At 56.0% G+C, this 14,471-nt stretch overlaps 2 protein-coding genes across 2 annotated transcripts; both read left to right on the forward strand.

The window, feature by feature from the left end:
* Positions 1-751: 751 nt before the first annotated feature.
* Positions 752-6,058, forward strand: LOC121062213 (sperm-associated antigen 4 protein-like). Its single transcript, XM_040541950.1, has 10 exons — positions 752-1,360; positions 1,773-1,837; positions 2,623-2,681; positions 2,876-2,916; positions 3,165-3,264; positions 3,656-3,740; positions 4,272-4,384; positions 4,566-4,733; positions 4,829-4,918; positions 5,478-6,058. Exons 1-10 carry the CDS (start codon positions 1,260-1,262, stop codon positions 5,634-5,636), a joined length of 981 nt encoding a protein of 326 aa, XP_040397884.1. The 5' UTR covers positions 752-1,259; the 3' UTR covers positions 5,637-6,058.
* A 6,539-nt stretch (positions 6,059-12,597) lies between these two features.
* Positions 12,598-14,377, forward strand: LOC121062221 (sperm-associated antigen 4 protein-like). Its single transcript, XM_040541958.1, has 4 exons — positions 12,598-12,703; positions 12,885-13,052; positions 13,148-13,237; positions 13,797-14,377. Exons 1-4 carry the CDS (start codon positions 12,641-12,643, stop codon positions 13,953-13,955), a joined length of 480 nt encoding a protein of 159 aa, XP_040397892.1. The 5' UTR covers positions 12,598-12,640; the 3' UTR covers positions 13,956-14,377.
* Positions 14,378-14,471: the final 94 nt, after the last annotated feature.

The following is a 14,471-nucleotide window of genomic DNA, read 5'->3' on the forward strand; positions in this document are numbered from 1 at the left end:
AAACCCCCAGATCCCTGTCTGCAGGGCTGCTCTCCAGTATCTCGTCGCCCAGTCTGTACGTACAGCCAGGGTTGCCACTTCCCAGGTGCAGGACCCGGCACTTGCTCTTGTTAAACTTCATGTGGTTGGTGATTGCCTGGCTCTTCAGTCTGCCCAGATCTCTGCAAGGCCTTTCCACCCTCAACAGAGTCAACAACTCCCAGATTAGTATCATCAGCAAATTTACTCAAAACACCTTCTAGTCCTACATCCAAATAGTTTATGAAATGGAGCCCAGGGGGACCCCACTGGTGACTTGCCACCAGCCTGATGTAGCCCCACTTACCATAACCCTTTGAGCCCTGCCCGTCAGCCAACTGCTCACCCATCATATGATGTTTTTGTCTAGCTGTATGCTGGACATTTTGTCCAGTAGGAGACTACGGGAAACTGTGTCAAAAGCTTTACTGAAATCCAAAAAGATCACACCAGCCGGCTTCCCTTGAGCGACTAGATGGGTGATCTTATCATAAAAGGAAATCAAATTTGTTAAACAGGACCTACCGCTCGTCAACCCATGCTGTCTGGGACCAATGACTGCATTGTCCCCCAGGTGTGCTTCAATAGCTCCCAGGATAATCTTCTCCGTAATTTTACCAGGCTCTGACGTGAGACTGACAGGCCTGCAGCTCCCAGGCTCTTCTTTCTTGCCCTTCTTGAAAATTGGCACAACATCTGCCAGCCTCTTTGATGACGTCAGCCAGCTCTCTGAGCACCTGGGATGAATCCCATTCGGACCCATGGACTTGTGTGGATCTAGGTGGAGCAGCAAATCCTGCACACACCCAGGGCCTCGAGGACCTGGACGTGATGACTGCCGGCAGCACCACGCTGCCTCTTGTCTGTCCCCAGCGCTCCCCAGCTTGGGGTTCGGAACAGCCGCGGATGGGCTGTGTCAGGAAAGCCACAGTGTTTCTCCCCACCTCCTGCCCCTGGTAGCCCTGGCTGTGACAGCACAGCCATGACCTCACACCATGCAAGACAAGGCCTCTGTGAGGTCAGGGCTGGCTGCTACTAAAAGCTCCACTGGCCAACGCCTGGCACTGTGGGCTGTGACTGCCCGGCTGAAAGGAGCTTGCGGTGTCCTGGCAGCTGTGTGCCCGTGGCAGGCGCGCTCCTCCTGCCGATCAGTGTTGGCCTTCTTGCTGACTGCCCTTGCCCTGGGCAGAGTGTGCTTCTGTAGCTGAACAGGAAGAACTTCACAAGCAGAAGGCTTCACCATGGAGACAAGGTCACAGAGGCGTTTGAGAGCCCCGCAGCAAAGAACCCCTGAGGAGCACTCAGGGGAGGAAGCAGGGCCCAGCCAGCTCCCCAGGAATGGGTACGAGGGAGTTGCTGTGTCGTGGGGACATCAGCTGGGGGGTAGCACAGACAGAGCCTCATGTGGGGCTGGGGGGACACAGCGCAGAAATCCACGAGTGCTGTGGGCAGAGCAAGGGCTCTGGGCCTTGGGAACCCCACTGTAAGTGGCAAAGAGGCTCACATATGTTCTCGGAGTTGTGTCATCTCCTTTTCTGAGGGTGCTCGTGGAGCACTTTCTCTTGGCCAGCTCTGCCAGTGGTGCTGACGGGGGCTGACAGAAAGCCTGCTGCTTTGGGGGGCTGCTTTGGCAGCTCTCTGTCACCAGCTGACCCCCAAGACTGTGGCTTCTCAACTCGTAAGAGAAAATTCCCCATGAAGGTATCTGCCCCGAACCTTGAGCACTGGCAACACCAGGACTCGCTGTTTTTCAGCCAAAGCAACACCCTGCAGAAGAAGAGGCTCTTCACGATCCTCTTGACAGTTGTGGCTTCTTTCAGTGAGTATTTCTGCACTGCCAGCGGTAGCACAGAGGCACAGGATGCGTGTCCCAGAATGAGGCAGAGGCGCTGGAGGTCCACGGGGCCCTTCCAGCCTCGCACTTCCATGGTTCAGGGAGCTCCCCAGATCCTAGCTACATGCAGATCCCACCTGGCCTCACAGCTGATACAGACATACGCAAGCCTGTGGAGGGGAGGCTGTATGGCCTTCCCACCTCGCTGGCATGATCAGAGTGTGTGTGAGAGAGAGGCACACAGACAGACAGACAGACGGGGAGAGGAAAGTTTTTCAGCTGTGAAGGGGGTAGGCTGGAGAAGGTCCTTGTGTCTCCTGGAAACTAGTGCCAGGCTGGGGGCCGTGCCAGGAAACCGCCCAGCTCCTGCACTGCTCTGCCATGGCTGCTTCAGCAGAGCCTTGCTCAGAGGTGTGCCGGGGGAAGCGGAGACAGCAGGAGGCAGGGCCAGACGTGGGCATTGCCTGGGAATTAGAACACGTCTAAATCAAGGCTTCGCCATGGGGGTGTGGAGGAGGAAGGATGTGGAGGGCTCTCTCCCTGCAAACAGGAGAGGGAAAATGGGGAGCAGGTGTGGGGTGCTGAGCATGCAGACCAGGGCCGTGCAGAACCTGGGGAGAGGGTTCCTGCTTGGTGTCCCATCCTCTCTCTGCACCAGTTCGTCGTGTCCTCGGGCATCTTCTCGCCCCACTGCTGTGGGAGGAGAGGGCATGGCTGCGGAGATCATTAGAAACCCTAGTGAAATAACTCTCTCGGTGATGTGTCTGCAGTTGTTGGCTTCTCTGGGGCTTGTGTGGCAAGAATGGGGCAGGAACAGCAGGAGCAAAAGGTCAGTGACTGCTGTTGATGAGAAGAAAATCCCAGAGTGGAGCTCTGCTGGTGGCAGCTGGGCAAACTGCTGCATCCTCCACTTCCAAGCAGTGAGCCAGAGAAGCAGCAGCTTCTGCCATGCCGTGCTAGAGCTGCTGGCTCTGGAAAGCCACAGCGGCTCTGGTGCTCCAATGGAGATCCTTACTCTTTCAGGTGCTGCTGGAGCAGTGTTTGCCCGAAGTAGTGGCCGCAATGTAAGAGGCCTCTCCTCACCTGCACCTCATACAGTAGGGCTGTGGCAGCCAGCCTCGTGGCAACACCCACTCGCACCCAGGGCTTGGGCCCCTCCCTCCCTCTCTTTTGCTAACAGTGGTGGTGAAGGGAAGGAAGCACTGGAAAGCTGGCAAAAGAAGAGAGGCTGTGAGCACCTGTGTCTGCTCATCCCTGAGCTTGGAGGCTCTTGGTGGCTCCCTGACAAGGTCTGCTTTGCCCATATCTGCAGGAACAGGCTTGCTCAGCTGCGGGATCAGAATGCGAAGATGCTCCAGGAGCACAGTGAGGTGGTGGCTCTGCTGACTGACGAGATCAGCTCCCTGAAAAAGGTGATCCTACACTTTGGGGAAGAGGCTTTGGATGAGCAGAGCCCTTGACAAAGCCTTTCCTGGGTTTGCTGGTGGGGTTTTCCAGCTTACCCCAGCCACCCATCTCTTGCCACGGGCCAGTTGTTTGCCCTAAAGCCCCTTCTCCTGGCCAGGCTGGACCAGGCAATGTCAGCCAGGTCAGGGAGGACTGCCAGAGAACGCACTGTGGGGCCTGGACACACACACGCACTGTGGCTGCGGACACCAATGTTCTTGCCAAGTTCTCTCTTGTCAGAAGACTTCGAGCCTTGCAGCACATGGGACAAATCTTGTTTGGATTTTCTGACATGGACGTCTTCCTTTGCGTGGTGCTGACGTGGTTGTTTCCTTTGTTCCCTTCTGTCTTTCCCAGGAACTTCAGGACATGCGAGACACAGTGTCTACGAACTCTTTTAAAAAGTCCAAACAGATGCTTGACTGGGCTCTGAAAAGCACAGGTACTGACACAGGCAGGCAGGTCTCATGTCGCTAGGCTCCTGCTTGGCCCTCCCAAAAGGAAGCTACAGGCACTGCAGGCTCGGACCTCTGATATGGAAGGGATGAGACAAAATCACGGGGCCCAACAGCCTGACTGTGGCCAAGCAGCTCCCTTGGCTCAGCCCTATAATGCCCTGGGGCTCCTTGCTGCTGCTCCTGCCATGCCCCAGCTGGCCCGTCACTCTCTCCTCTGCATGAAGCTGTCGTGGGGACCGAAAATCAGTGGCCGGGTCGTCCTTTGCCATTGCCAATCGGTGGCACCTGGGCTGGAGTCTGCTGGCCTGCATGTGGGGGCTTGCTGTCTGCCTGCGCCCACAGCTCTTGGCTTTAGGCAGCTCTGAGAGAGATGCCATCACAGGACACAAGCATCCCCTCCTTTCCTGGGACACCTCCCAGGTAACAGTGCTGTCAGGCAGCCTTAGAAATAGCTTACAGCCAGCAGTCTTGTGTAACTGGGCCTCCAGCAGTCAGCTGCTCTCTTCTCCCTTCAGGGGCCACCATCGACCTGCAAAGATCTTCAAAGACATACGCATGGGACGGCATGTGGTTGTGCAGGCTGTTCTGGCTGCTTTGTACCCCAAACACTCCAGACACTGTTCTGCAGGTATGGTAGTAGAAACCAACAGTGCCGGTTTGCTCCCCCTTGTAAAGCTGGGGGCAAGCTGTGGGGCACCTCCCCTCAGGAGAGAGAGGAGAGAGACCCCCACAGGCACAGGCACTGCCTGCGTGGTGGCGCGGGCCCCATCACAGCCCAGCCATTCACTGCTGTTGCTCTCTGCTTTCAGCCGGATGTTTCTCTGGGCAACTGCTGGGCTTTCCAAGGGTCTCAGGGACAGGTAGTCATTAGGTTGCCTGCAAAAATCCAAGCAGCCATGGTCACCATCCACCACACTTCAGAGATGGACTCAGAGCTTGGGAAATTCAGCAGTGCCCCCCGAGATTTCACCATCTCTGTAAGTCTCTGCTGGGCACTAGGGGCTGGGATGCACTCGGGGGAAGCTGTTACGGGCATGAGCCTGACCTGCTGCCCTGTGCTTTACCTCCACAGGGAGTGGATGAGGAAACAGAAGCTGAAACTCTGCTCGGGGCATTCACCTATGGCGTGCAGAAGAAGCCTATGCAGACCTTCCCTCTGCAGGTACAGTCAGAGGGAGTGGACAGGAGGCCATTCCAGAAACGCTGTGTTGGCAGCAAGTCAGTGGCAGGAGTGTGGAGGGTCCCTCCCAGGGCAGGGGCCCCAGCCCATGCAAGAGAGACAGGGTGGGCAGGGAGGGTGGGCATTGGGCGGCAGGGCAGCAGAAACTGAGCGAGGGCTGGGCTGTCCCTGTTGCTGTGCGTGCCCGGAGAGCCCAGGCTGCACATGCTGGGCAGGTGCTGGTAGCAAAGAGGGCAGCCAGCACCTTGCCCTGGCCTCAGGACTTTCTCCAGGGTCCTTGCCCACTTCCCCCAGGATCAGAGAGCTTCAGGCTTCCACCGCTGCCTGCCGCACTCTCAGAGGCTGGCTGTTGGCTTTGCCTGGGCACAGGGAGCCTTGGCGGCCTGGGTGGGAGAGGAGAAGCAGCGAGAACCTGCCTCCTTGGCCAGAGCAGGAGCTGGTCCTGGAGCAAGGGCCTGGCTGGCCGAGGAAGGAGATTGGAGGCAGCTCTGGCTCCTTCCACCTCAAGGGTGACACATCTTTTTGTCCTTTTTCTTTGCAGAAGATCCCCAGAGCCTTTCAGTTCATCAAAATTGTCATACAGAGCAACTGGGGAAATCCAGAATACACCTGCATTTACCGGGTGCAGGTGCATGGGAGAGGAACGGCTACCAGTCATTGGCCAGAAGACATGTCTTCTGCCAATAAGAATAAAAACTGATAACAAAAAACGAGATGAGGGATGTGGTTTGTCAGTCTGGTGCAAAGTGATGTTTTTACACTGGCCCTCTCCAAGCTGCCAGTTCTTCCCTTTCGCAGGCTGAGGCCTTCCTCAGGCTCGCCCAGGGCACACAATGGGCAGCGCCTACTGGGAACACCACTGGGGACTGTCCACCAACCTGATGTTACCCTCTTTACAGCCACTCTTTGAGCCTGACCCTTCAGCCAGTTGTTCACCCCTTGTATTATGTTCTTCTCCAGCTGCAAAGCTGGGCATTTTGTCCTGAAGGATATTGTGAGAGACGGTATTAAAAGCTATGCCAAAATCCAGAAAAAAAAACACGCTTCCACTGCTTAAACTTCATCCAGCCAGGTGCATAACCTGGTCAGAAACAGATATTAAGCTCGTAAGGCATGACTTGCCCTTCATGAACTCATGTTGGTTTGGACCAATGACTGCATTGTCTTTCAAGTGTTTTGCAGTAACTCCCAGAATAATCTTCTCCTTAGTCTTACAACGCACCAAAGAGAGACCGAGAGGCCTGCAACTATCGGGCTCTTCTTTCTTGGCCTTCTTGAAAACTGGAGTAACGTTTGCTACTCTCCAGCCAACTGGGGCCTCCCCAGATTCCCAAGACTGTAGATAAATATCCTGGGAGAGGCCTCGCCGTAACATTGGCCGGCTCTGTATTACCCTGCCAGATACTGATAAGCTGGGTCCACCTGTTTCTTTCAATAACATTCCCTACAACGAGAGGGATAGAGAGGAATACTCCCTGTGTTCCTCATCCATCTCTTTACCAATTGGCCTAAGGCCCTGAAGTCTGAGTTAATCATCCTTGGACTTCTTGTCATAACTTTGTTGCTACCCACGTGTACAAGCAAGAGCGGATAATAATCCGAGGGCCGTGCCAGGCTAGGGAGTTTCCGGGTAACATCCTTTACCCGAGTCCCAGGGAGGCAGCAAGCTTCCCTGAAGGCTGGGTCAGGTCGGCTGATCAGGCCCTTTCCATGGGTTCTCCTCAGATGGGAGTCACCTCTGACAACAACCTGCTGCTGCTTCCTCATGAAGGTGGGGATAGTGCAGGCAAGGGACACAGGGAGGAGCTTCTCCTGCTGACCCAAGCAGAGGCTTGTTTCCATTCACCACTATCCCTCATGTCAATGCCTTCTGGTCTGTGGAGAGGGGGCACAGGATCAGCATTGTCTCATGTGACAGCTGCTTCAAGGTCACAAGGGCTTTTGAGAGCCCCATGAGAGACAGGAGCTCCCCAGCACCAATCAGGGGAGGAAGCAGCGCCCAGCCAGCTCCCTGGGAATGCGTACGAGAGGGTTGCTGTGTCATGGGGACATCAGCTGGGGGGTAGCACAGACACTTCCCCTTGGTGAAGCCATGTTGACTGCCCCTAACGACCCTTTTATCCTTGATATGACTAGAGACAGCGCCAAGGATAGGTTGTTCCATCACCTTACCAGGGATGGAGGTGAAGCTGACTGGTCTGTAGTTACCCGGCTCCTCCTTCTCGCCCTTTTTGATGACTGGAGTGACATTTGCTTTCCTCCAGTCCTCATGCTGCCAGGGCTTGGGCAAGGCCAGGAGCCGTGTCTGGGCCACCCCGCCACCACATGTACAAAGGCAGCCACTAGGGAGTGCGGCAACCAAGGAGGGCAAACAGGCCATGACACGTCAGCCAGGGAGTGTCACAGCACCAGCAGACAACACGAGAGGGCGGCAGGTGGGCCACTTGTTTCTGCTCTGGGGCAACAAGCAGCAGCCTTCTGCTGGAAGCCAAATGGCGTCCAGCCACTGCAACTGCCAGGCCGAGCTGAAACGCAGACAGAGGGGCCAGAGCTCCCTCCCCAGGCAGACACCTCCGCCCAGACGGACCTCCCAAGGACCGAAGGAGCTGCCCAGACCCTCAGTTGCAGGGAACTCCAGAATGTGGCAGGCCCTCTAGGGCCTGAAGGCCGAGGTGGCAGAGGATGCCTTAGATACAGTGACCTTAAGATGGTGGATTTGAGTTCCATGAAAGGAGGCGTCAAGGCAAGAGTTGGAAGGGACTCACAAGGATCATCAAGTCCAACTCCTGGCACCACACTGGTCTACCCAAAAATTCAAACCGTATGACTAAAAGCATAGTCCAAAGGCTTCTTAAACTCCAAAAGGCTTGGTGCAGTGACTATATCCCTGGGGAGCCTGTTCCAGTGCATGACAACCCTTTTGGTGAAGAACCTTTTCCAGATACGCAGCCTGAACCTCCCCTGTCACAGCTTGACACCATTCCCTCGGGTCCTATCGCTGGTCACTAAAGAGAAATGATCGGCGCCTGCTCCTCCGCTCCGCCTGGTGAGGAGGTTGTAGACTGCGATGAGGGCTCCCTCCTCTTTTACAGACTGAACAGGCCAAGTGATCTCAGCCACTCCTCTTATGTCTTCCCCTCTAGGCCCTTCACCATCTTCATAGCCCTCCTCTGGACATCCTCCGACAGCTTCATGTCCTTTTTGTACTGTGGTGCCCAGAACTGCACACAGTATTCAAGGTGAGGCCGCACCAGCGCAGAGTAGAGCGGGACGATCACTTCCCTCGACCGACTAGCAATGCTGTGCTTGATGTACCCCAGGATACGGTTGGCCCTCCTGGCTGCCAGGGCACACTGCTGGTTCATACTCAGCTTGCTATCGACCAAAACCCCCAGATCCCTGTCTGCAGGGCTGCTCTCCAGTATCTCGTCGCCCAGTCTGTACGTACAGCCAGGGTTGCCACTTCCCAGGTGCAGGACCCGGCACTTGCTCTTGTTAAACTTCATGTGGTTGGTGATTGCCTGGCTCTTCAGTCTGCCCAGATCTCTGCAAGGCCTTTCCACCCTCAACAGAGTCAACAACTCCCAGATTAGTATCATCAGCAAATTTACTCAAAACACCTTCTAGTCCTACATCCAAATAGTTTATGAAATGGAGCCCAGGGGGACCCCACTGGTGACTTGCCACCAGCCTGATGTAGCCCCACTTACCATAACCCTTTGAGCCCTGCCCGTCAGCCAACTGCTCACCCATCATATGATGTTTTTGTCTAGCTGTATGCTGGACATTTTGTCCAGTAGGAGACTACGGGAAACTGTGTCAAAAGCTTTACTGAAATCCAAAAAGATCACACCAGCCGGCTTCCCTTGAGCGACTAGATGGGTGATCTTATCATAAAAGGAAATCAAATTTGTTAAACAGGACCTACCGCTCGTCAACCCATGCTGTCTGGGACCAATGACTGCATTGTCCCCCAGGTGTGCTTCAATAGCTCCCAGGATAATCTTCTCCGTAATTTTACCAGGCTCTGACGTGAGACTGACAGGCCTGCAGCTCCCAGGCTCTTCTTTCTTGCCCTTCTTGAAAATTGGCACAACATCTGCCAGCCTCTTTGATGACGTCAGCCAGCTCTCTGAGCACCTGGGATGAATCCCATTCGGACCCATGGACTTGTGTGGATCTAGGTGGAGCAGCAAATCCTGCACACACCCAGGGCCTCGAGGACCTGGACGTGATGACTGCCGGCAGCACCACGCTGCCTCTTGTCTGTCCCCAGCGCTCCCCAGCTTGGGGTTCGGAACAGCCGCGGATGGGCTGTGTCAGGAAAGCCACAGTGTTTCTCCCCACCTCCTGCCCCTGGTAGCCCTGGCTGTGACAGCACAGCCATGACCTCACACCATGCAAGACAAGGCCTCTGTGAGGTCAGGGCTGGCTGCTACTAAAAGCTCCACTGGCCAACGCCTGGCACTGTGGGCTGTGACTGCCCGGCTGAAAGGAGCTTGCGGTGTCCTGGCAGCTGTGTGCCCGTGGCAGGCGCGCTCCTCCTGCCGATCAGTGTTGGCCTTCTTGCTGACTGCCCTTGCCCTGGGCAGAGTGTGCTTCTGTAGCTGAACAGGAAGAACTTCACAAGCAGAAGGCTTCACCATGGAGACAAGGTCACAGAGGCGTTTGAGAGCCCCGCAGCAAAGAACCCCTGAGGAGCACTCAGGGGAGGAAGCAGGGCCCAGCCAGCTCCCCAGGAATGGGTACGAGGGAGTTGCTGTGTCGTGGGGACATCAGCTGGGGGGTAGCACAGACAGAGCCTCATGTGGGGCTAGGGGGACACAGCGCAGAAATCCACGAGTGCTGTGGGCAGAGCAAGGGCTCTGGGCCTTGGGAACCCCACTGTAAGTGGCAAAGAGGCTCACATATGTTCTCGGAGTTGTGTCATCTCCTTTTCTGAGGGTGCTCGTGGAGCACTTTCTCTTGGCCAGCTCTGCCAGTGGTGCTGACGGGGGCTGACAGAAAGCCTGCTGCTTTGGGGGGCTGCTTTGGCAGCTCTCTGTCACCAGCTGACCCCCAAGACTGTGGCTTCTCAACTCGTAAGAGAAAATTCCCCATGAAGGTATCTGCCCCGAACCTTGAGCACTGGCAACACCAGGACTCGCTGTTTTTCAGCCAAAGCAACACCCTGCAGAAGAAGAGGCTCTTCACGATCCTCTTGACAGTTGTGGCTTCTTTCAGTGAGTATTTCTGCACTGCCAGCGGTAGCACAGAGGCACAGGATGCGTGTCCCAGAATGAGGCAGAGGCGCTGGAGGTCCACGGGGCCCTTCCAGCCTCGCACTTCCATGGTTCAGGGAGCTCCCCAGATCCTAGCTACATGCAGATCCCACCTGGCCTCACAGCTGATACAGACATACGCAAGCCTGTGGAGGGGAGGCTGTATGGCCTTCCCACCTCGCTGGCATGATCAGAGTGTGTGTGAGAGAGAGGCACACAGACAGACAGACAGACGGGGAGAGGAAAGTTTTTCAGCTGTGAAGGGGTAGGCTGGAGAAGGTCCTTGTGTCTCCTGGAAACTAGTGCCAGGCTGGGGGCCGTGCCAGGAAACCGCCCAGCTCCTGCACTGCTCTGCCATGGCTGCTTCAGCAGAGCCTTGCTCAGAGGTGTGCCGGGGGAAGCGGAGACAGCAGGAGGCAGGGCCAGACGTGGGCATTGCCTGGGAATTAGAACACGTCTAAATCAAGGCTTCGCCATGGGGGTGTGGAGGAGGAAGGATGTGGAGGGCTCTCTCCCTGCAAACAGGAGAGGGAAAATGGGGAGCAGGTGTGGGGTGCTGAGCATGCAGACCAGGGCCGCGCAGAACCTGGGGAGAGGGTTCCTGCTTGGTGTCCCATCCTCTCTCTGCACCAGTTCGTCGTGTCCTCGGGCATCTTCTCGCCCCACTGCTGTGGGAGGAGAGGGCATGGCTGCGGAGATCATTAGAAACCCTAGTGAAATAACTCTCTCGGTGATGTGTCTGCAGTTGTTGGCTTCTCTGGGGCTTGTGTGGCAAGAATGGGGCAGGAACAGCAGGAGCAAAAGGTCAGTGACTGCTGTTGATGAGAAGAAAATCCCAGAGTGGAGCTCTGCTGGTGGCAGCTGGGCAAACTGCTGCATCCTCCACTTCCAAGCAGTGAGCCAGAGAAGCAGCAGCTTCTGCCATGCCGTGCTAGAGCTGCTGGCTCTGGAAAGCCACAGCGGCTCTGGTGCTCCAATGGAGATCCTTTCTCTTTCAGGTGCTGCTGGAGCAGTGTTTGCCCGAAGTAGTGGCCGCAATGTAAGAGGCCTCTCCTCACCTGCACCTCATACAGTAGGGCTGTGGCAGCCAGCCTCGTGGCAACACCCACTCGCACCCAGGGCTTGGGCCCCTCCCTCCCTCTCTTTTGCTAACAGTGGTGGTGAAGGGAAGGAAGCACTGGAAAGCTGGCAAAAGAAGAGAGGCTGTGAGCACCTGTGTCTGCTCATCCCTGAGCTTGGAGGCTCTTGGTGGCTCCCTGACAAGGTCTGCTTTGCCCATATCTGCAGGAACAGGCTTGCTCAGCTGCGGGATCAGAATGCGAAGATGCTCCAGGAGCACAGTGAGGTGGTGGCTCTGCTGACTGACGAGATCAGCTCCCTGAAAAAGGTGATCCTACACTTTGGGGAAGAGGCTTTGGATGAGCAGAGCCCTTGACAAAGCCTTTCCTGGGTTTGCTGGTGGGGTTTTCCAGCTTACCCCAGCCACCCATCTCTTGCCACGGGCCAGTTGTTTGCCCTAAAGCCCCTTCTCCTGGCCAGGCTGGACCAGGCAATGTCAGCCAGGTCAGGGAGGACTGCCAGAGAACGCACTGTGGGGCCTGGACACACACACGCACTGTGGCTGCGGACACCAATGTTCTTGCCAAGTTCTCTCTTGTCAGAAGACTTCGAGCCTTGCAGCACATGGGACAAATCTTGTTTGGATTTTCTGACATGGACGTCTTCCTTTGCGTGGTGCTGACGTGGTTGTTTCCTTTGTTCCCTTCTGTCTTTCCCAGGAACTTCAGGACATGCGAGACACAGTGTCTACGAACTCTTTTAAAAAGTCCAAACAGATGCTTGACTGGGCTCTGAAAAGCACAGGTACTGACACAGGCAGGCAGGTCTCATGTCGCTAGGCTCCTGCTTGGCCCTCCCAAAAGGAAGCTACAGGCACTGCAGGCTCGGACCTCTGATATGGAAGGGATGAGACAAAATCACGGGGCCCAACAGCCTGACTGTGGCCAAGCAGCTCCCTTGGCTCAGCCCTATAATGCCCTGGGGCTCCTTGCTGCTGCTCCTGCCATGCCCCAGCTGGCCCGTCACTCTCTCCTCTGCATGAAGCTGTCGTGGGGACCGAAAATCAGTGGCCGGGTCGTCCTTTGCCATTGCCAATCGGTGGCACCTGGGCTGGAGTCTGCTGGCCTGCATGTGGGGGCTTGCTGTCTGCCTGCGCCCACAGCTCTTGGCTTTAGGCAGCTCTGAGAGAGATGCCATCACAGGACACAAGCATCCCCTCCTTTCCTGGGACACCTCCCAGGTAACAGTGCTGTCAGGCAGCCTTAGAAATAGCTTACAGCCAGCAGTCTTGTGTAACTGGGCCTCCAGCAGTCAGCTGCTCTCTTCTCCCTTCAGGGCCACCATCGACCTGCAAAGATCTTCAAAGACATACGCATGGGACGGCATGTGGTTGTGCAGGCTGTTCTGGCTGCTTTGTACCCCAAACACTCCAGACACTGTTCTGCAGGTATGGTAGTAGAAACCAACAGTGCCGGTTTGCTCCCCCTTGTAAAGCTGGGGGCAAGCTGTGGGGCACCTCCCCTCAGGAGAGAGAGGAGAGAGACCCCCACAGGCACAGGCACTGCCTGCGTGGTGGCGCGGGCCCCATCACAGCCCAGCCATTCACTGCTGTTGCTCTCTGCTTTCAGCCGGATGTTTCTCTGGGCAACTGCTGGGCTTTCCAAGGGTCTCAGGGACAGGTAGTCATTAGGTTGCCTGCAAAAATCCAAGCAGCCATGGTCACCATCCACCACACTTCAGAGATGGACTCAGAGCTTGGGAAATTCAGCAGTGCCCCCCGAGATTTCACCATCTCTGTAAGTCTCTGCTGGGCACTAGGGGCTGGGATGCACTCGGGGGAAGCTGTTACGGGCATGAGCCTGACCTGCTGCCCTGTGCTTTACCTCCACAGGGAGTGGATGAGGAAACAGAAGCTGAAACTCTGCTCGGGGCATTCACCTATGGCGTGCAGAAGAAGCCTATGCAGACCTTCCCTCTGCAGGTACAGTCAGAGGGAGTGGACAGGAGGCCATTCCAGAAACGCTGTGTTGGCAGCAAGTCAGTGGCAGGAGTGTGGAGGGTCCCTCCCAGGGCAGGGGCCCCAGCCCATGCAAGAGAGACAGGGTGGGCAGGGAGGGTGGGCATTGGGCGGCAGGGCAGCAGAAACTGAGCGAGGGCTGGGCTGTCCCTGTTGCTGTGCGTGCCCGGAGAGCCCAGGCTGCACATGCTGGGCAGGTGCTGGTAGCAAAGAGGGCAGCCAGCACCTTGCCCTGGCCTTAGGACTTTCTCCAGGGTCCTTGCCCACTTCCCCCAGGATCAGAGAGCTTCAGGCTTCCACCGCTGCCTGCCGCACTCTCAGAGGCTGGCTGTTGGCTCTGCCTGGGCACAGGGAGCCTTGGCGGCCTGGGTGGGAGAGGAGAAGCAGCGAGAACCTGCCTCCTTGGCCAGAGCAGGAGCTGGTCCTGGAGCAAGGGCCTGGCTGGCCGAGGAAGGAGATTGGAGGCAGCTCTGGCTCCTTCCACCTCAAGGGTGACACATCTTTTTGTCCTTTTTCTTTGCAGAAGATCCCCAGAGCCTTTCAGTTCATCAAAATTGTCATACAGAGCAACTGGGGAAATCCAGAATACACCTGCATTTACCGGGTGCAGGTGCATGGGAGAGGAACGGCTACCAGTCATTGGCCAGAAGACATGTCTTCTGCCAATAAGAATAAAAACTGATAACAAAAAACGAGATGAGGGATGTGGTTTGTCAGTCTGGTGCAAAGTGATGTTTTTACACTGGCCCTCTCCAAGCTGCCAGTTCTTCCCTTTCGCAGGCTGAGGCCTTCCTCAGGCTCGCCCAGGGCACACAATGGGCAGCGCCTACTGGGAACACCACTGGGGACTGTCCACCAACCTGATGTTACCCTCTTTACAGCCACTCTTTGAGCCTGACCCTTCAGCCAGTTGTTCACCCCTTGTATTATGTTCTTCTCCAGCTGCAAAGCTGGGCATTTTGTCCTGAAGGATATTGTGAGAGACGGTATTAAAAGCTATGCCAAAATCCAGAAAAAAAAACACGCTTCCACTGCTTAAACTTCATCCAGCCAGGTGCATAACCTGGTCAGAAACAGATATTAAGCTCGTAAGGCATGACTTGCCCTTCATGAACTCATGTTGGTTTGGACCAATGACTGCATTGTCTTTCAAGTGTTTTGCAGTAACTCCCAGAATAATCTTCTCCTTAGTCTTACA

Source organism: Cygnus olor, chromosome Z (assembly GCF_009769625.2).
Source record: "Cygnus olor isolate bCygOlo1 chromosome Z, bCygOlo1.pri.v2, whole genome shotgun sequence".
NCBI classification, from domain to species: domain Eukaryota; kingdom Metazoa; phylum Chordata; class Aves; order Anseriformes; family Anatidae; genus Cygnus; species Cygnus olor.